We start from the raw sequence: 20,880 nt of genomic DNA, 5'->3' as shown, positions 1-20,880 counted from the left end.
TCAGAGCTTAGTGATAACACGGGGTTGTGTTTGTCTCCAGTCCGTCCACGTGGAGACGGAGAGGCGGCAGCCGCAGCTCCAGTCCGTGGTGGATCTGGCCGCTGCCCTCAAGGTCGTGCTCCGGGGCCACGGCGGCATCGTGGACGACAAAGTCAGCCTGCTGCACTGCAACTGGATCGCCGTCACATCCAGAGCCGAGGAGTGGCTCAACCTGCTCCTGGTGAGACTTGCAAGACTAAAAAAAAAAAACAGCAATGACGTGTCATCTCAGCTAATATTATCCTGATTATTCCAAAAATAACTCATTTGGTGTGTGGCTGTGCGCAATGCTTTCTCAGGACTACCAGCAGCAGATGCAGAAGTTGGATGGAGAGATAGAGGAAGTGAACGGATGGATCAGTGGAGCAGAAGGAAAGATGGAGGAGATGGACAGCCAGGGTCCGAATGACGCTGTGCTGAAGGTAATTCAGTCTTGATCTAGTTGCAGGGAGAGCTGGCGGATTCATGTGGATGAGAAGGTGAGGTTTGTGGTTTATGGGTAGTTTGTGTTTAATATGTGCCGTTTGTCTATAATGGTGTCAGTATATGGGGAGAGATGAAGGGTCCTGGATGGTGCGGCTGCTTTTCCAACACATTATGAGATAAGGATTTCATCAGTGAAAAAGCCATCAAATGGTTTCATTGCCGAATGCCATCTTGACTTGTCTATTTAAGGTTGAACATGGCGCATGTCTGTGCTCCACAGGTGCTGCGTGCAGAGCTGGAGATGATGAAGGGAAAGATGGGGGAGGTCCGAGCTTTGGCCCAGGAGCTCATGGCCACTAGGGGGGAGAACTGCCAGGCTCAGGTGGGACCGAAGGTGGAGCAGCTGAGCCAGAGATTTGACACCATCGCACAGCGCATCAGCTCTGGACTGGTGGGTCAAAATAAACTTTGACAAAGGACTGACGTGTTTCCACACTTTCTTGTCTGCGCCAGACTGTCTCCCTAAATTCGCTGTCTTTCTTTCCACTCCATTTGCCTCCAAGTCGATTCAAAAGTCACTCCAAATTTAGTTCAGAGTCTGACTAATCACATTTCCCACTCTGACTCTAAAGTTCCTCCCGACTCCTCACTTTTAGGACTTCAGGCATTTGCAGTGACTTTACCTTAAACTCTGTTTAATCTACTACAACTGCTGCGATTGAATTTATCTTCTCTGTGATGCTAATGATCTTCCTTTCTCCGCCCGTCTGTGTGCCCGGGGATCTTTGGGCTGCTGCTTGACAGACGGCAGCGACTGCCAAGGAGCTGGATCAGTACCACAGCGAGGCGCAGATTTGGCTCAATCTGCTGGAGGATGAGGTGAAACAGGGGGAGAACCTGAAGGAGGAGGACTTCCAGGAGGACAAGGTTTCAAGCAGGCTTTAATCTCAGCACACTGAGCTTCCTTGTGTATCAACGTACCTTGATGTCGCGCAGAACTTTGAAGAAGGTGCTGTGAATGAGCTGCTGACGAGAGGAGAGAATCTACAGAAGAGGACCACAGATCAGGACAAGAGGGAGCAGATTAGACTGAAACACAACCAGCTTAGCAGCAAGTACACCACCGTGAAGGTAACACCCCGACACACACGGGAAATGTATCCCAGTAGGAACAATGCTGTCATGTGTGTGACAACTCTCCTGGGGCTGAAAAAAAAATATATATATACATATAGATAACATGGATAATTCAAAAGCTACATTTGTTTTGTCCAGGATCTGCGTGTCCTGAGGAACAGGAAGGCGCTGGCCATCGCCCCTCAGTGGTACCAGTACCGGAGGAGGTCACATGACCTGCTGGCCTGGCTTGATGACATCCAGCGCAGTGTTGACCAACTGCCTGACCCTCCTGAGGGGGAACGGGTCAAGGTGACCACACCCAGACACTAAACATACACTGCTCCCACCGCTCTTTCTTCTGTCATCCACCTGTGAGCGTTCATGTCTTTGCATTCCGCCTTTTTATTCCCTCAACATTTCTGGATTATGTTCACGATACCTATTGTTTCCTACCTTGTTCATCTTCATTCTCAACTATCTTGGTGTCTGTTTTTAACGTTGGAATCTCTGAAAACCTCTCCTGGATGTGCTCGCTGACCAATAGCCACACGTATAGTAACTTTTTTTTTTAACAGTTCATGAAAAATGAATAGCTGGTGTTGTTAGTTTTATTATGTTGAGTGGTGATTTTGAGCTACTTTATTCAGGAGAAGGGTGGCGTTATCAGAATAATGTGTTTTCTAACTCTTCACATTTACCTTGAGGTTGTTGGGTTAGTCTCAAGGCCATCCAATCCATTTTCACTCCCACGGCGTCAAATGGCGACTATTTTCAAGTGGGCTTTAGTGTCCAATGTTGACGGTGAAGTCAGACTTCTGCGTTGCACGTTGACGCATAGGTGTTATAAGATTCCCTGCCTGTTATATACCAACAATAACTTGGGTTTTAGAGCGATCGGATGTCATGTCTAACTCTATCCCAAGGTCTTTTACTTTGACTCGCTGCCTTTGGTGTCAAGATCTGCAGCGGAAGGCGGAACATATCTCATTGGAAAGTCATGAGCGTGAACGTGACTTGGAAGTCTGACTCCAAATCTAACTTGAAAGTAGCTGTTGTTCAACACCTGGGGCGTGAGCATGTGTGGGGCCATTACAAAAGCACTCCACAATTGGCATGAGATTTTCAGATTGATTTGTTTATTTGAAGGTGTGAGCTTTTTTTTTTCCTGTTCATTTCCTGACTCTGTTTGTGTCTTTCGCTTTCAGATGATCACTATGACATTTCGCTAACTGGACACTGCAGTCTCTCTTTCATTCCAGCATGCTCTTCTTTCTTTCCCCCATGTCACTTCCATGTGCTCACCACCGCTGTTCTCTTTTCTTTCTTAATAAAGTGAAAATCCAGTCTTATTTCACATCATTTTCACCATCGCATATGCGGGCCATTTTCCTTCCCACACACTTATAAACTGCGACACAAAGTTGGTGCTAACAAACATCGTAAATGTCTGTTAATGTCTGTCCGGTGTTGTCCGTGTTTATGAGACATCAACATGCTTCTCTGTGCTTCAGTCATGAGCCACAGCTCCACGAAGTGACCTGCCGGTTCATTTCATCCAATAGGAAATTGGCTCAGAGTTCGACAAGAAGAAGGAAGAGCTTAAGGAGGTGCAGGGTTTAGCCAATCTGCTCTCTGAAGCGGGAGCCGCCAGTCTAGTGGAGCCCCGTCAACTCCAGCTCAAGACACGCTGGGTTGAGGTGGAGGGCAAGTTCATACCCTTCAAAAGACAATGTGTGAGTTTCTGTAGGCACGAATACTCTTCCACTAACAGATACTAATGAGATAGTGCCGTGTGCACGTGCTGTAACCCGTCCAGCCCGAGTGAACACGTCCAGCTAGTTATGATGAGAACACAGACAGTAGATACACAACACTGTGCTTAAGCATCCAAAACCAAAACAGTTTGACCTGTAGCTTGGCCACTATCACAGTGGGGTATTAACTTGTAGAAGAGTAAACAAGTCTACTCAAGTCTACATTTTGTTTCCAGTTCAACAATAATTTTGAGTCATGGATTTCAGCTCCTCAATGCAACACTGTCATTGATATTAATGAAACAAAAAGGAGTAATAAAGTGGGGTCCCAGTTTAAGGAAAAATTATATTACACTCATTACATCTGCATTTTTTTCCACTGTTTTTTTTATATATATTTTTAACGTATGCTGTTCCTAACCAGCTTTTGTCAGGAACAATCTCCCATATTAAAAATCTTCAATTAATTGGTCATTAAAAAAACACATATGTTTTGAAGCATATCATGACTCAGCAACGAGTCCTCCCTGTTTACATGGCAGTGCAACTCATCGATAAAATCTATGGCATACATTAAAACAACGTGAATTTAGCTTCAGTGTTAAAGTTGCTTCCATAGTCCTGTCCAAGGACGGACGTTTATACCGATATGAATGTACCATGAGACCACGCATCCTATGAGGTCTCTTTTCAAAATGCATGTCGCCACATTTCGTCCGTTATGAAGAGTGATGATCTCCTTGCTTTTTCGTTTCTGTTGCCTCTTCATTCACTTGACACATGTGACCCACAATTACGTTCCAATCTCATCGGTGCCTCTCGCTCTTCACCTCTGTCACCGCATGCATGACCCCCGACAGTGTCCCGACCTGCCCATCACTGATGATGTATGTATCTACTGGTGGAGTCCCTAATGATGCCGACAAACACCGTTGATCTCGGACCAAATACACACCCGAGTGTCCCCCCGTGATGAGTGGGAGTCCTGTAATGGAGGGCCTCCCAGGAACATCATTAGTGCCATTTTCATCTTTATTTCCCCGGAGACTCAGTCACTTAACGCGCTTGTGCTTTGTCTGCAACCCTCTGCCGTCTGAAGAGGCACTAAAGCGCTTTGCTCAACAGCTTTTGAGCACTTGTAGTTAAACCGGAGATTTATTTCTAATACCCTGCGCGTGAATGAGAGATCACCAGTCTGCATCCAGGAAACCACATCTCTGGAAGCTTTGATGCTTTGATTCTGAAATAGTTTTTTTAATAGTCCTGATTTTAATATCCACTAAATGCTCACTGACATCTGTCTTTCAAGATGATGTCCTTCATATATTCACAAAATGATGAGTAATTGAGAAAAAAAAATTATATGTATTTATCGGATATGCTTATGTAACTCTGGTTATTAGGAGTTGGTGACACTCGAGTTGTGTATTTAGTCCAGATATCAACATGTAAGATTAGGAGAGAAGGGGAAACACCTTAATTCTTGTCACATCGGTTCACTATTGAACACATGACTGTGGTGGTTAATCTGTGCTGTCAAGTTTGGAATCTGAAAAAAAACAAAAACTTTTTTTAAATATTCAAATTGTTTTAATTAATTTATTCATTTATTTTCGTCAAAATGTATTTAATGACTGGTTCTTCAAATGAATTATTTTATTAGAAACTGTTTTTACGTCTTTAGATTGGTTTTTAATGACATATTTCTATACAAAACTTTTTTCTTTCTAAGCTTCTTTTTTTCAAATCGAAACTTGTTTTTTACAAATTTGAAACTTTTTTTAATTAAAAACCTTTTCCAAATTCACCTTTTTTTCCAAAATTCAAACCTTTTTTTTAACAATGCAAAACTCTTTTTTTTTTAATTCAGACTTTGGCTGTTGCTTATTTAAAAAATGTATGAACTCAAAACTTTTTAAAACATGAGACATTAAAACAATAACAACATTATACTGCTACGACTACGCCTACTACTACTACTACTAATAATAATAATAGTAGAAATAATAATAAGATATCAGAACTTCTTTTTTCTGTTCAAAACATTTCTTTATTTCTAAAGTGTTTTTTTATGTCATTTTTTTTTTTAAATTCATAACTTGATGCTGCAGATTGACCTCCATCCTTTACACACGACTGAGAATGGTTTAAACCAGACATCTGGATTAAACTCTGATTCTCAACGTGCCGAACTGCTTCCCTTTCATCTCATCATCCTTCCTTGCTTGTGCTGCTGTTTGCTATTATTTAATAGAGCAAGCACACTGTGTAGGCTTCATGATCAAATGCCTCGTATAACAGTGGCTGTGTTGTGTTTAGTAATCGGAGGGAGCAGAAAGTGCTTCCTTGATATGATCTCAAAATACAATACCGATTAAGAGAGAAGTAGTGGAGAACCTCCTCTGTTGTGATTCGTCTTGAGTGCTGGTGTGACTCCCCCTCTGCTTTGTGTTGTGTTGCCTTCACCTTTGCCTCTCCCACTCTGTTTTTTTCCTCTTTCTTTCGCCGCATGTGTGTGTGTTCAGGAATATCTCACGGAGCTGCAGGCGCTGCTGCGTTCGGTGTCGGAGACAGACTTCAAGTTGAACTCTCCAGAATACTGGCCTGCAGCATATTATAACCTGCCTCAGCAGGAGAAGTGCCTGAAGGTCAGAGCCGCTCCATGCTTTCACCCTGAATGCAACAAGCGATGACTCTTACACAATTATATCATGAACAACAGAAGTTGGCTCCAGGTGCATTTCAGCGGCCTTAAACTGGAAGTGGAGTCAAGTCTGTGCTAGTTTTTGTTCACCTAACATTTCATGTTACTGTTGTTAGACATTGTGCTCTTGTTATTTAAATGTCAATTTCTCTTTGTATTCCATCCAAATTTGTGTCTACATTTCCTGTTAAATAAATGTGCGTCATCTGTTTATCAGAGAGTAATGTTTTATACTGTATAGTTGACTATTATGATATGTAAAACCAAATGTAATCTTTTATTAATGACTATCATCATATCTTGTCAAGATCAGTTTGATGAATTTTTATGATGAATGTGTTGGAAGTTCCTCGCAAACTAAGAATTGATGCTATTATTTACTGAATGCACGATGAAACCTGGCCGTATTCCATTTAAAGTGTGTAGCTTTCCAACTGGCTGTTTCAAATAATACGTTTAAAAATAATAAAAATAATGGGATGCTCATTTATTAAACTGAACACCATTTCAGTAAGGCAAACTCGGCTTTTAGAATCATACCAGTTTACATTACACTAAACACTAAAGCAGATTTTTTTCCTCTAAAATGATATCTAGAGATAAATAAATAAACACACACTGGACTTCTGTCTTCTCTTTGTATGTCAGAGAACCCCACAGTAAAAGTGTACTTCAACAGATATTGCTGAATTCTAATGTATATCGTTTCATTATATAGCATGTAGAAACATATTTTAATACATCAAATGATGAATTTCCATTCAAGTCAAAGCAGTAACCATCCCCCATATTTACAGTATATTGAGAAGGACATGCACCTGATGTAGACGTGTTGTATTCTGCAGTTTAATATGCCATTGTTTTTGTGCGTACTGATGGTTGTCCTCAACCTTCCCTGTCTGAAGGAGGTAAAGGAGAGTATTGACAAGCTCCGAGACCCTGTGGCGGAGGTGTTGAGCCGCAAGGATGAGATGGTCGCCAGTGCCCGTCCCCTGGAGGGTCAGAGGATCCAAGAGTCTGCAACCCTGCTCAAAACCAACTGGGAGAAGCTCAATAGGCTGCACCAGGACAGGCTGAAGTACGGAGCAACTGGGAGAGTCAGAGGGAAGCCCGAATAGCCACTGACCTCCTGTTTGTGTGCACCAAGGCGCTGGCAGGATTGCTACACCAAGTGGCAGAAGTTTGTTTCGGATCAGAAGGTGGTGGACGATTGGCTGAACGACGGGGAGAGCTCTCTGAAACTGGCCGAGAGCGAGCCGGAAGCGCACAGGCAGCACCTCAGGGTAACACACGCACACACACACACACGCGCGCGCACGCGCACGTCTGCCCACCAGTGATGGGGCTCTGTCCAGGTGGCTCGGGTTTTTCGAGTCACAAGATACACACCTTTTTTTTTTACAGAATTTTGGCCACAACATTTGAGGATGTTGCCTGCATATCCTGAACCATTTTCAGTTTTCTTAAATCTTCTTCTCAAACCTCTCCATCTCTCCACTTAATTAATGAGCGTCTGCTATCTTCCCATCTGTGTCTCCTCCTCCTTTTCCTTCTCCTCTGCACATAAAGGAGACTATTGACTAACTGCAAGCTCCTGCGGACAAATCGTTGAGGATGAAAAAGTATCTAAAGCATGTCCTCAGGAGGGTGAAAGAAACTTTTAGAGAGAGAAAAACATGCCAAAGAGTCACGTCTAGTTCAGCCATCGAGCCGAGCTGCGTGGGGATGCACTGGTGTCCTTTCTCATGGGCCGGCCTCCATTATGTCCTGAATCGATTTTTAAAGTGAAGACAACCTTTCATCTCCTTTCATTCAATACGTTCCTCTATTCCTGCTCTACATGGTGTGACACTAAATCAGAGAACATCTGAGTTCTCAGCACTAGACCTAGACTCCTCCAATGGGATCTTCACTTCACACTTTACATTTCACCATCTTTTTTGAGTCTTTTTTTTATAGCAATTGGTGTGAATCACTGTGTAATGGACACCTAAAGTTGACTGGAGCGAGCTGGAATGGAGCAGTTCACCCAGCCAAACTGGTTCAAACTATGAGTCATTCAGAAGTCAGGAGGACCTTGTGTATGTGTGTGTGTTGCGTCGCCGTCAGGCGTGACCACGCTACTTGCTGGTGCTATGATCTGCTCCGCTTGTGCTCCTGCTCTCAGGTGCCAACGTCTGTTCACCATCTGCTGCCTGCAAACACAAGCTGATACCTGGCGCGAACCTGCTGATAATTATAGACTGTAAATGCACTTTTGGGGAACTACAACGTGAATTTTAAAACCATCAGTGCAGTCATTTGACTTGAACTGGTGGGTACTCCCTGGTCATGATTTGACAGCTAGATCTAGGTGCCAGTCACTGCCAATCGCACGACTTTCACTCAAATAAAATACAGAGCTAATTTTAAAAATGAATGTGGGAGTGGGAGGTTTCTACTGACGACCGTTCAGTCTCTGTAGTCCCAGAGTGAGAGCTGTGCCCGGATTCTTGGACGCAAGTCTGATGTTGGTGTCCGCCAGGGTTGTGTGGTGGGGAGGGCTTGCGGTTTGGTGTCCTGAAGAGCCACTTCTCATGGATCCGTCACGCTGCGACCTTTCGATTGGTTTGCATCTGACCGTGAAGCAGCTGGGATGAGGATCAGCACCTCCAAATCAGAGGCCATGATTTTCAACTGGAAAAAGTTGGATTGCTTTCTATCCGAGTTGGGACCGTACCTTGGAGTCAGAATATTCCCTGTGCTTTTGCTTGCCATGCTATACGGAGCACTTGTCCAGTCCTGCTGGACCCTGCTGCCTTTGCTCTGCCTTCAAAAACATACGGTATCCTCAGCTGCTGGTTTTTATGCAAGGCAAATACATAGTCCCCTCCCTCACAGTCAAAACGTCTCTCAACACTGTAGTTAGCCACGGTTAAAAAGTTTCTTTCTGCGCTCCATAAGGGGCACTGTTTACGTCGCCCACCACATGGAACATTGCAGGTTACAGTGAACAGATTGTGGACTTAATGTGTAGGTAAATCTTAAGTGGGTCAACATAGTTCTTCCACACTTCATCACATGTTAAGGTGATGCTTCAGCTTGTAGATAACGCTGAATAAAAACTGAAGACCATCATAGGTCCCCTTAAATAGTCTTTTGAGGGCATCGGAGACAGTCCACTGGACCTCTTCACAATGTTTTTGCTTGTTCGTGTTTTTTCTAGTCTTTGTCAACCTTTTTAAACTTTTGTCTCCCATTGCTCTGGTATGTTTGGTCAGTGTTGAACACCAGCTGAGTTGCCGTCGTCTGATCCTGGTGTGCGCCTTGTGAACACCAGTAGAGTTGCCGTCGTCTGATCCTGGTGTGCGCGTTGTGAACACCAGTAGAGTTGCCGTCGTCTGATCCTGGTGTGCGCGTTGTGAACACCAGTAGAGTTGCCGTCGTCTGATCCTGGTGTGCGCGTTGTGAACACCAGTAGAGTTGCCATCTGAGCCTGGTGTGCGCGTTGTGAACACCAGTAGAGTTGCCGTCGTCTGATCCTGGTGTGCGCGTTGTGAACACCAGTAGAGTTGCCGTCGTCTGAGCCTGGTGTGCGTGTTGTTGTGCAGGACCTGACCGAGGCCATCCCCATGAAGGAAGTCGTGTTGGGCCGAGTTAATTCTGCCGGGGAGGACATCTGCCAGATGAGCACGCCGAACGATGCTGCTCAGCTCAAAACACAACTCAACTCACTCAACACGCGCTGGACGAACGTCTGTCAGCGCCTGGACGAGCGCAAGAGGAGGTAAAGTGAGCGTCCCTCCTTTACGGAATCAAATACACGAATGCGTCTGTTCCTCTGTCTTCAGGTCTGCAGAAGCTCGCACTACAGCTGCGGAGGTGCAGGAGAACATGGGCTCCCTCTCAGCCTGGCTGGACAGGGCCGATGGCGTCCTGGCCGTCCCCCTGCAGCCGGCCGAGCCACAGCACATCAGGGACACTCTGGGAAAAGTCCAGGTAATGCTGCCACCAGACACTGCTGCAGCTCCTCGGTGTGGGTGTGTGATTGAATTTATTCCCGGCCATGCAAATGAGACACAGTTCTTCATTCTTAAAGAGGACTCTGAATAGCATTAGCATGTGCTCGTGTGTCTGTTTAATTCCATTAGTTGGATATTATTTTTTAAATGAGATGCTCGAACCAAATCCGTCCTTGTTGTGTGGGTGTTGATGTTGTGTTTGTGTGTCATTTCGTCCAAAAGGCTCCGGAGCTGAGATAAGCTTCTTAAATGATTGTATATTGAATTAAGCGGCGAAATCATTTTCCAATATGTCCGTCGCACGTCAGGGATGTGTCGAGCAGCTTCCTGCTAAGAAGGCTGCCGTGGAGGATTTGAACCTGAGGCTGAGGCAGATAACGCTTCCTGCGGACAAACATAAAGACCTCAGGATCATCAACGGTCGCTGGGCGCAGGTCAGCAGCCGAGCCACACACGCTCACAACCAACCTGAATAACTGTTGCAAGCTCATATTTGCAGAAAAGAGATGGACTCCTTTAAAGAGATTTAATCGAATTCATTCGAGAATTCATAATTCATTCAATGTCAGCGGATGTTCTCCAGTTATGAGGCAGCTGTGCTGCGTTAAAGTGCACTGAACATCATTGTGTTTTTGAGGATTTTTAAACTTACATTTTCCTCTAATCTAGTCTCTTTTATCATGGACTTTTTTGGTCATGACATCACATTGTTTAATGTGGTGCCCCTGGAATTGGTGACTGTAAAAAGTTCCCTATGATGGAAACTTTACATGTGATTCATCTGTGTTATTTAGATCTTTATTTTATTCTGTAATTCATTAGTTGCGGAAAGTCTCAGCCCTGAATTTTTTGATACTCTCATTAAAATAAAATGACAAATTCCATGTCAACAGTTAAATAAAAGATACTTACTTTATAAGGCATTTTCTGCAATAAAAACTGACTCCATGAAAAATGTCATACTCAACATCATGTATGATTCAGGAACTGGCTGGAAAATGGTGATTCATATTTTTAGCGTTTGTTTGCTTTGAATGATGCCACTGATGAATGACTTTTTTTTTTTTTGCTTAGGTGTCCAAGGCACTGCCTGAGCGCCAGTTGGAGCTTGAAGGTCTGCTGAAGGAGCTTGAGGCGCATCATAGTCAGATGAATGACTTGTCCGCTTGGGTGTCTGCCACTCGGGCGAAGCTGGAGCAGAACCCCGATGACCCACCACCCAGAGTACATCTTCAGCTCTGCAGCTTGACTCAAGAAATAATAATAACTTTATCGTTTTTAATCCTTGTTTTCCATCACAGCTGGTCGAGGAGGTGAACGCCAAGCAGCCCGAGGTTGACTTTGTTTTGTCACGAGCTGATCGGCTGTTCAGAGAGATGCCATCCGCTCATCAAGACAAGGTGAGGACGTCTCCTCTGGTCTCTGCAAAAGGGCCTCCTGAGACGCCTGTGTCTATTGCTTCTGTCAAGGGGATCAGAAAAACCTCAAGACACATAGTTGTATTATCATTACAGGTTGAACTCCATTAAAATGTATGGAAAATGTACATCATTAATTTAGCATGATTCATGTGATTTAAATTCTCGATACCAGAATGATCAAAGTTAAGCTGAGTATGTGCGCAGAAGTGCTCCAGTCATGAGCAAACTCTTTGCTGCTGAGCCAGTGCACAGAGCAACATTTTTGTTTTCAGACTTTTATTTCAAGTTTTTTTTCTTTCTTATACTGAAATTTTACAACAACAACAACAGGTGAAAACACAAAGCACATGATGTTGTGTGAATGCGTGACTTGGCGGAGCTCCGATTCCGGTTCCGTTCTCTGTTTGGGTGAGATGGTTTGGTCTTCCTACATAAAAGCCACTCGTGTTTGCGATGTAGATGGTGTCGAGTGGATGCTCAGTATTCATGAGCTCGACTTCAGTGCCCCTCAAGCTAACATCATATTTCACTTTCATCTTAGCGGCAGCATCAAGCTATTGATTCTATCTAGTTAATTTCAGACCTCCTTTCCTTTGAGCTGACCGATCTAGACCAAGTAATAATAATGGGCTTTATTCATGAATCACCTCACTCACCAAAGTGTCTCACAAGACAACACAAACAAAAGGTTCGAGTGAGATTTAATTATCACCGCACAGGGGGATGTAAACCTGGTGAACATCAATAATACATACAGTACAACCCACAGTGGGACGAGCTCGCTGCTTCATATGGCAGTACAAGGGTATTGTTTATGCATCTTTGTTTAGTTTACTTTGTCATCGTCGTGTGTTTGTGTTGTTCCGAGGATGGTTGGAAATTCATTCATGTTGTGTTGACAGTTGAAGTATGAGAAGATGAAGGAAGACTGGACAGTCATCATGGAGTTGCTGCGACAGCACAAGGAGAGAGCCGCACTCTTAGCGTCCAGAAAAGCTCGTAAGGATGCGCCTCACGAAATGTCAAGGCTGAATGAGCGCGTACTCACCAGCGTGTCGTGTACTCCAGATGAAGGCCTGACGGCAAGCGCCGCACCTGCAGAGTCTGCAGCTCTTGCTCAGTTTAATAAATCGTGGGCGGAGCTCACCGATTGGCTGACGATGCTTGATAACATGGTCAACAACAAGCGAGTGGTGGTCGCCGATCTGGACGACATCAACGAAAACATCAGCTCGCTGAAGGTCTGAAGCAGCAAGCCCTTTCTGCTGATGTGGGAGGATTGATTTTGGTGCTTGTTTCCAGGCGTCTCTGCAGGAGCTTGCCCAGCGCCGCCCCCTCCTGGAACGGCAAGTGACAGCAGCTCAAAACTTGAAAAATAAAACCAGCAATCAGGAAACTCGGAACGCCATCACTGAACGCAGTATGTCACCTGGACAGGCTGGAACTACCTTGCTGCAGGCCTGAGTGTCGGAAAAAGTCTTCATCCGTGACTTTCCTTTCTCTCGATTTCAGTTGACCGTCTCCAGAATCACTGGGAGGACTGTCAGACCAAAGTCTCGGACAGGATTAAACAGCTTCACAACATGCTGCAGGACTCCACTGACTGGTTGGACGCCAAGAAAAGGGTGGATCCACTCATCCAGCAGGCCACCGAGAGGCTGGAGTCCCTGCAGGAGATCACCTACTCGGTCGAGTCCCTAAAAAGACAAAATAATGAGCTGAAGGTGAATAAACTTCTTCTTTTTTTTTTTCACCACTTAACTCCTGTTTCTGTGCAGCACTTTGCCAATGATCTGCAGAAGTGGCAGTACCAGGTGGACGAAACAAACGCCTTGGCAGACAAACTGCTGACACTGTATGCAGATGACGACACACACAAGGTCACTCAGGTCAACAACAACATGATGATGACTTGGACTCACATCAGCACACGGTATTTAGCTCTTTAGTTCATTGTTATGTCATTGACTCATATCCAGCTTTACTTAGTAATAGTAAAAACCCAGTTTTTAATCAATTAAAAAGTTTGAGTTTTGACTACCTCCTGTCCAAAACTGTCCTCATACTTAAACTTGGCTCCTCTTCCATTTAAAAGTAACCTGACCGAATGGTTGTGCACCTGTAATCACCTGTATTATTTGTATTGTTTATAGTACATACAAATATGTGTTCAAATATTTACATAATATTCTTATTTAAATGTTCAATATTTGAGGCACATCTTTATTTTCAATCTGGAATCAGTGTGTGTGTTGGTGTTGTTAATCACTCGTATAGTACTTTCCATTGGTTAGAAAAGGAAAATAAGGACATTTAAAGTACACTAGTCTGTACTATAAATTTGCACCAGTAGTACAATTGCAGTATAAATCCAAACAGCACTCACTAAAACAGTACATCCTCCCTGCCCTTTGGAATAATTGAAATGTAAGAAATGAAAACTGTGCATTTTAAAACAGGTTTAGTTTTAGAAAGGGACCAGCTACTAAAATGGTTCCGCACACGAGCAACAAAGAGTTTGATGAAAGTATAGTATTATTGCTTTCCGTTGAACCAAACAAAGCCATTATCTTCCAGTTGTGTGTTTTGTGTTTATTTTGTATGTGGGATCCCTCAGTGTTTCAGATCGGGAGGCGGCTCTGGAGGGGGCCTTGAAGTTGTTACAGCAGTTCTACCTGGACCTGGAGAAGTTTCTCAACTGGCTGACGGAGGCAGAAACAACCTGCAACGTGCTTATAGACGCCACTAACAAGGACAGACTGCAGGAACAGCCCGAGGCGGCCCGGAGCCTGCTGGCACAGTGGAAGGTGAGACATACAAATATGTTGTCTTCATACTCATGTTGCTTCCTGACCGGGAAGGGCGTAGCATATCAAAAGGGAAAGTCCATAGATGCTGTTGAATTGCCATTGAAGCCTGTTCAACTGTGAGCTGCTTATCTCAGTGAAACTTTTCAAAGACGTTCCAGCAGCATGTGCACTCTTTCTCTCTGACACCCAAGCATGGTTGCACAGCATACCAAAACACAAACGGAGCCTGTGAACACAGTAGAGGTCATTTTGCTGAGTGAAATACTGTCGAACCCACCCTACAATGAAGAAGAAGTCTTATGGTAACACAAGGAAAAGCTAGATTTCCAGACGAAGGTTGAAGACTTCAAATTCAGGTTCAGTCATAACAGCTCAGTCCAGCTTTTATTTTGAAGTCTGCCACTCTCAGACCTTCTCATTAACTTTTTTTCCACTTATTTCTTGTGTGATTTGTTGTAACATTTATTCATCTTTACAAAACAAACATTTTCCCTCACAGAAACTGCATATAATCTGCTAACTTGCATTTTCTATGGAGCTGCAACCAGGGAAAACTATTTGAGTCTCATAACTTTGTGACTATTGCTTGGAAAATGAATTAGAAGAGACACATTTTGGGGGAAAAAAGTTAGTAGAGGCCTGGTTTCAATTAATCCAGGTTCAGTCATCTTGTCATCTTCCTACAGACGACTGAGGAAGTTGTCTCTTGGTGTCTAAAATAAAGCTTCCAGACTCACCATCTCAACACCTGCTCTCACCGATCACCCAATATCATGAAATAATAATGTAGGCAACCCTGAATAACCTTCTAATATCATGTTCTAACATGAAAAGTTTCACAAATGCATGATAATATCTTGTCTTAATGTGATAAATATCACAAAATAATGGCATTATAGTGCAAAATATATCATGTCATTGGTGTTGCAAGTGTCACCAGATAATGTTATTTCTTATCATAATGTGATAAATATCACAAAATAATGGCATTATAGTGCAAAATATATCATGTCATTGGTGTTGCAATTGTCACCAGAAAACCTTATTTCTCATTATAATGTGATGAGTATCACAAAATAATAACATAGCATAATAATGTGGTAATGCTACAAAATAATGTCAGTAATATCACATTAATATCTTGCTACTCTGTGGTACCACGAGAATCACTGATACCATCACAAAATGACATCATAATTATTCCCAAATAATATTCTAGTATCTCAAAATAGTGTATTATCTCAATGTAGTATAAGAACCACAAAAAACACATATCATGGTGTTTTAATATCCCAAAAGAGCCTTCTAATATTTTGCTTTAATGTGATGAATATCACAAAAATGAGTGACTCTGTCACAAAATAATGTTATAATGTCACATAAATAAAAGGACATAATATCTTGTTATAATGTAGTAAGTATCCCAGTATTGACAGCACTGAGCTTCCATACTATTCTTCGCCTGAGAGCTGCTGTTTGCCTCTTGTCTGCAGTGGACCGGGAAGCCTCATTGTTATCGCAGGATGTGGTGTCGGAAATCCTGTGGCGTGAATGTTTCCTAATCCTACTTTTGGCGCGCTCTCAAATGTATCACCTGTGTGGTGCGGCTCCATACTTCCCACCTGACTGGGACCGACCGTTCTCCCGAGCTGCACCCACGCCGTTTGATTGACAGGTGGCTTTCTGTAACTACAGCAGAACTTTGCTTCCTTCTGTGGAGGCGCTTTGACAGGTTTCCGAAAGTGGACTTGGAAATACTTCCCTCTTGTCTTGCCTCAGCTGGTATGACAGGAATGCTGACATGGCTGCATGGGGACGTCTTATTGGCTGGCATCTGCCTGGGAGACAAATCTGGGCTTCTCTCCACCAAGCTGCTATGTGGGTGTCGAAGAGAAGACTCTGTTGTGCGAGAGAACATATTCTGACCTCGGCCTTCACCCTGTTCCTACTCACACACCACTGTACATCTTCCTTCCACACACTCGCTGCTCTCCTGATACAACGGCGGCAGTGTGCAGCACTCAGATAGGCTTCTGTGCTCAATTATTGTGGCGCATGGCAACACGGCGGAGCATCCAGAGAGAGCGCGCGCACACTCCCGGGCTACAATTCTGCATGCAGATAACGTTTAATTAGAAAATGAGCACACTCAGGGTTTTATGCAGCCTTTCAAGTTCTCCCTTCCTCTCCGCTCGTCTGATTCTTCCCTTTCTCTCCCCCTTTGACTTTCCATCTCGCTCGGCTCGCACCCTCTAACTGCATCCCTCTGTTTATTTGCACCCTTTTTTTTTTTCCTACTGCGTCTCAAATCTCTCGCCTTGTCCCACACACACACACACACACACACACATTAACAGAAGGCAGTGCTGACATTTCAGGCCAGTCTTGAGGGACTAGATGAAATGATGGCTGTCAGTGTTTCACAAGTGTGAATTGGGATTTCCAAGAGATGCTGCGCAGGAAGGTCTACCATGTTCAGGTCAGAAAAAGCAATTGTTTTCTTATTAAACTTTTCATTCCTTCACTTGTCGAGCTGAAGTTTAAAATCTGACTGTGAAACACACACACACACACACACGCACACGAGGCGATCACTCCTGAGAATCTGTGCTGTAGTCACTGCAGCGCCATCTTCTACGTGTTTGTTCTATTCTTGTCTTTGTTCTCCAACGTGGTGTAATGACTCATGTTTCCCCCCGGTGTCATTAAAAATGTATTTAATCTAATTTATCTGACAACGTCCAGAGGGAACCATTTCCTTGTACTGGATGTTTTCATCTTTTAAGAACATTTTCTTGAATTTCCGTCGCCGCAAAAGAGTGGAAAACATCGAATAGATAATAGGCTGTGTGAAAAGTGCTGTACGTTTGATTTATTAGCTCGGCAGTTATTCTGCTTACTGAGCCATTCATTGTCGCCTGCTTTCTTCTGCGAGACAGAAAGATCATTTGTAATGCGTTCATGTCAACCTCGGCAGAGTGACTCCTCAAACTTATGAACTGTTTATGAAATTATAGTTTATTCAAACAATGAAAGTTAATGTTGCGTTCTGAAACTTTAACTGTATCTCAGAGAGTTTAAAAAGACAGATCTGCACTCATGTCCCCCTTTTTTTTTATATTTATTTTTATTTTATGTTTTATTATTTTTTCGTATTTCATATTTATTAGAAATTTAAATTCAAAATGGCCACCAAGAGTCTAACTTTGTACGATGTGGTTCTGTGGAAAAGCTGGGTCTAGATTTCAGTTATGAAAGCTGGTGCTGAGACTAGATTTGTTCTGAATTATTTTCTCCAAGTAACAGATTGATGGCACGTCAACTTTCTTTCTCTGGGAACATTTTCCAGTCACCAATTCCAGGTGCACCATGATATATGATTTGATGTCGGAACCAAAACATGCATAAATCAGATTAAATTTTAACTAAAAAAAATTAAAAAAAACATAGCAGAGAGCTCTGTCACGACTGGAGCCCTTCCATGTTTAAGCTTATGTGAATAGGTTCAACTTAAATTTAAGTCCATTGTAAAACAGAATGGAGAAAATAAGGCTCTAAAAAAATAACTGAGTCTGATGATAACATATACATTACAACACCACTAGTGTTTTCACCGAACGACCAAGCCTGACCTGTGCTTGTTTGCTCTTTAGCTGTCCAATGACTTCATGAGAAATGCTGACATCAAACATCAGCTAGCCGGCAGAAAATCATTGGATTTATTGAGCGTTGAAAACTAATAATGATCTGCCAGTCAATACTGAGGTTTCCCCATCATCTGCAGTGAAAAACCAACATGAAGAAGTCCTGCCTGATACAAGCCCAGATTAGCCTCTCCAGGCTTGCACAGCTGACGCTGGCGTTTTTATTAAAGAGGGTTTAAATCTGCACAGATAATGGACATCCTTGCTGTTAATGAACATTGAGTCGTTCACGTTCTTTAATCTTCTTTCAATTAACAAACTGCTTTCTTAAGGCGCTGATACTCTTCACTGCGGTCCAGAGTTGAAACAGGCTCACGAATGGATTATCTGTATGAAACCGTGTGCACATGGGCTCCCGTGCACGTTACACTGACTGAATGCTTCTTTTAAAATGGCCCTGCTGAGGTGCATTAGGAGCCGCGTTCAAGCTGAAATTGCTTTTACACAGTGGAATCAGTTCATCAGAGGCTGACCCCTTCCTCAGCTTTTTAGACGGGCAATGGAAAAATGCAAATGAGCCAACGTTGGCATCTGAGAAATTGGTCAAACTTCTCCCCTCCCCTCTGTGATGGTACTGCATGTGTGTCACCAGGAGCTCCAGGCGGAGATTAGCAACCACACGGAGCTGTATCACTCCCTGGATGAGAATGGTCAGAGGATCGTCTCCTCTCTGGGAGACACTGAAGATGCAGCTCTGCTCCAGAGACGTCTGGATAACATGAGTCAGCGCTGGAACGACCTGCAGAACAAAACCATGAGCATGAGGTGAGAGCAAGTTGGTGGACTTCCACCTTCCACCTGAGCCTTGACTTTGCACTTTCAGTCCTGCACATGGATACAACAGGTTACTTAAATAGAAAATAATGCTTTTGAAGTAGAGAGAATAGAATTCGAATAACCTTTGACCTATTTTTTTTTCAATTAAATGATTCCAGATTCCATTAAAGTCAAGAACATGAACACTGCTGCCTCCTCACTCACTTTTATAAGTTGCTTGTGTGTGTCTCAGCACTCCTGTCATGCAGCGATGATGTCACACATCTGTGGAAGTGAACACGCTCTCTGTGGGGAAGATGGTTCTAAACTAGCGAGAAAGATTCTCACAGTCCAAGAGCGGTGAAAGTGGGGTGCATCTGGAAATGAACTGTGCTATTCAGTTCCTAAAGCACTGGGGGAACCCTGACACCTCTAGCTGTAACTGTATGCTTGAAAACGTTTATTTCTGCCGACTTCAAGTGATGTCATGGAACACTGGTTCACTGGTGGAAGTTAGGGGTCAAGATGAGTCCAGAGAGAAAGACTGATCTTATTTCTTTTCCTCTAGTCTGGTTAGAAAACCTCCTGGCTTCATCGTGTTGGCCATCAACTAGACTCAGGTTTTGACTTTTGATAAAATATAAAACCAGATACCTTATATTGGTGATGTATGCGCTCAGTAAAACACCAGTCTGTGTTTCCACATCATCTGACTTGTTTCACGGGAAGGTGTTCCATCTAACTTAAAGCTTGTTTGTGTACAATTCAAGGGCCCACTTGGAGTCGGAAATGGCCCCTTGGAAGCGTCTCCACATGTCCCTGCAAGAGCTTCTGAACTGGCTGAGACAGAGAAGCGAACAGCTGGAGAAAGAGCCACCAGTCGGCGGCGACGTGCCTGCAGTGCAGTCACAGTTGGACACACACCGAGTAGGAAAACACACCTCCATCAATACATCATCATGGAGAAGCTTTCAAAACACTTCTCTGTAATGGTGTCTTTGAATTACAGGTTGCTTATATTTACCGCATTTGAACCTTCCTCCAAGGCGAGGTATTACGGTAGTGTTAGAGGGTGTAAAAAGGTGCATCACTAGAATTCGACTTTTTATCCTAAAAGCCTTGTGATTTTATTTCCCGAGTGGACATGCGGGACTCTGAGCTTACTTCCTGTTGCGCTTCTACTCATTATGCAAATCAAGCGCCAGTTGTGATAAATGGAAAGCAGAGTTCCCCGAGTTCAATGGAAATCACATTCTATGCTCAATTTTTGGTAAAAAGGCGAGATGATTGGTGCTGCTGATTTGATCATTTCCTGGATAAAAGCTGCAATTACCCTGCAGAGTAACCCATTTCAGAGTGAAGGACTGGCGCCGTCACGGCTTGGAGTTGACGTTGTGGAATAAACTGGCCGGTGTTCCTCCTGACAATCTCTCGGTTTCTCTCATGTCTTCGGCAGCACATGCCTTTGACCGTGTTCTGTGTGTCCTCAGAGCTTCAGGAGGGACCTGAGAGCCAAAGAGCCCGTGGTGAACAAGGCCCTCGACGATGTGGGAATCTTCCTGTCCCAGCTGCCAAGAGACACGCCATCACCCGAGCAGAGAGGTCCGACTCCGCCCCTGCTTACACCACTCTTTCTGTTCTTCATACAGACTTGGCGCAGGGGTTAAGTTGGTCCCCCGCGGGCTCGCAGACTCTCTTTGATCTCGCTAATGCTGGCAGGATTAGGAAATAAAATCTGCAGTCTGCGCTATAAGCTCTTTTATTTAGGTTAGCTTCATGTAACACGTACATTTGCATCCCCCGCCGATGCTCTGCCCCATTTAAAGCCATGGATGAGGAGCCATGAGATCAGCAGGCTTCTGCTGGGTGCGGTCAAACACGAAGTCATAATCACCAAGAGCAGTGTGGGAAGTGGGGCACACGTTAATTATTATATATATGGAATGTCATGATGATACATCAGGAAGTGGCTCCTCGGTTGACACTATCTGCTACAATCCAAAATACATTTTCTTTTATCGGGTCAAACCTCGTCTGGAATGTCTGAGCAGTGGAAAGAAGGAAGCAATAGGAGCTGTATTAATATCTTCATTTTAAAAAGTCAGACGTGATGAATTTGGAAAAATCTGTGTGAAACCTTAAGGCT

The 20,880-nt window shown here is 43.7% G+C and overlaps 1 protein-coding gene across 15 annotated transcripts in view; it reads left to right on the top strand.

The window, feature by feature from the left end:
* dmd (dystrophin) overlaps positions 1–20,880 on the top strand; it is a 230,881-nt gene that overhangs the window by 160,191 nt on the left and 49,810 nt on the right. For 11 of the 15 annotated variants that reach the window (XM_053872455.1, XM_053872463.1, XM_053872426.1 and 8 more), the window contains 25 exons: positions 41–220; positions 339–461; positions 746–916; positions 1,270–1,392; positions 1,462–1,596; positions 1,741–1,893; positions 3,147–3,317; positions 4,199–4,225; positions 5,864–5,986; positions 6,948–7,120; positions 7,190–7,325; positions 9,633–9,808; positions 9,873–10,020; positions 10,352–10,477; positions 11,118–11,267; positions 11,345–11,443; positions 12,367–12,463; positions 12,533–12,705; positions 12,767–12,884; positions 12,977–13,188; positions 13,243–13,397; positions 14,082–14,271; positions 18,571–18,743; positions 19,505–19,661; positions 20,225–20,336. In XM_053872455.1, the coding sequence (XP_053728430.1) occupies positions 41–220; positions 339–461; positions 746–916; positions 1,270–1,392; positions 1,462–1,596; positions 1,741–1,893; positions 3,147–3,317; positions 4,199–4,225; positions 5,864–5,986; positions 6,948–7,120; positions 7,190–7,325; positions 9,633–9,808; positions 9,873–10,020; positions 10,352–10,477; positions 11,118–11,267; positions 11,345–11,443; positions 12,367–12,463; positions 12,533–12,705; positions 12,767–12,884; positions 12,977–13,188; positions 13,243–13,397; positions 14,082–14,271; positions 18,571–18,743; positions 19,505–19,661; positions 20,225–20,336 (3,601 nt within the window). The remainder of the gene's footprint in view (positions 1–40; positions 221–338; positions 462–745; positions 917–1,269; positions 1,393–1,461; positions 1,597–1,740; positions 1,894–3,146; positions 3,318–4,198; positions 4,226–5,863; positions 5,987–6,947; positions 7,121–7,189; positions 7,326–9,632; positions 9,809–9,872; positions 10,021–10,351; positions 10,478–11,117; positions 11,268–11,344; positions 11,444–12,366; positions 12,464–12,532; positions 12,706–12,766; positions 12,885–12,976; positions 13,189–13,242; positions 13,398–14,081; positions 14,272–18,570; positions 18,744–19,504; positions 19,662–20,224; positions 20,337–20,880) is intronic. The other 4 variants (XM_053872553.1, XM_053872472.1, XM_053872436.1 and 1 more) reach the window with 1 other exon arrangement.

The sequence above is a fragment of the Synchiropus splendidus genome, chromosome 1, assembly GCF_027744825.2.
Source record: "Synchiropus splendidus isolate RoL2022-P1 chromosome 1, RoL_Sspl_1.0, whole genome shotgun sequence".
Taxonomy (NCBI): Eukaryota; Metazoa; Chordata; class Actinopteri; order Syngnathiformes; family Callionymidae; genus Synchiropus; species Synchiropus splendidus.
The sequence above is the reverse complement of the archived record's forward strand: the minus strand, read 5'-3'. Positions and strand labels throughout refer to the sequence as shown.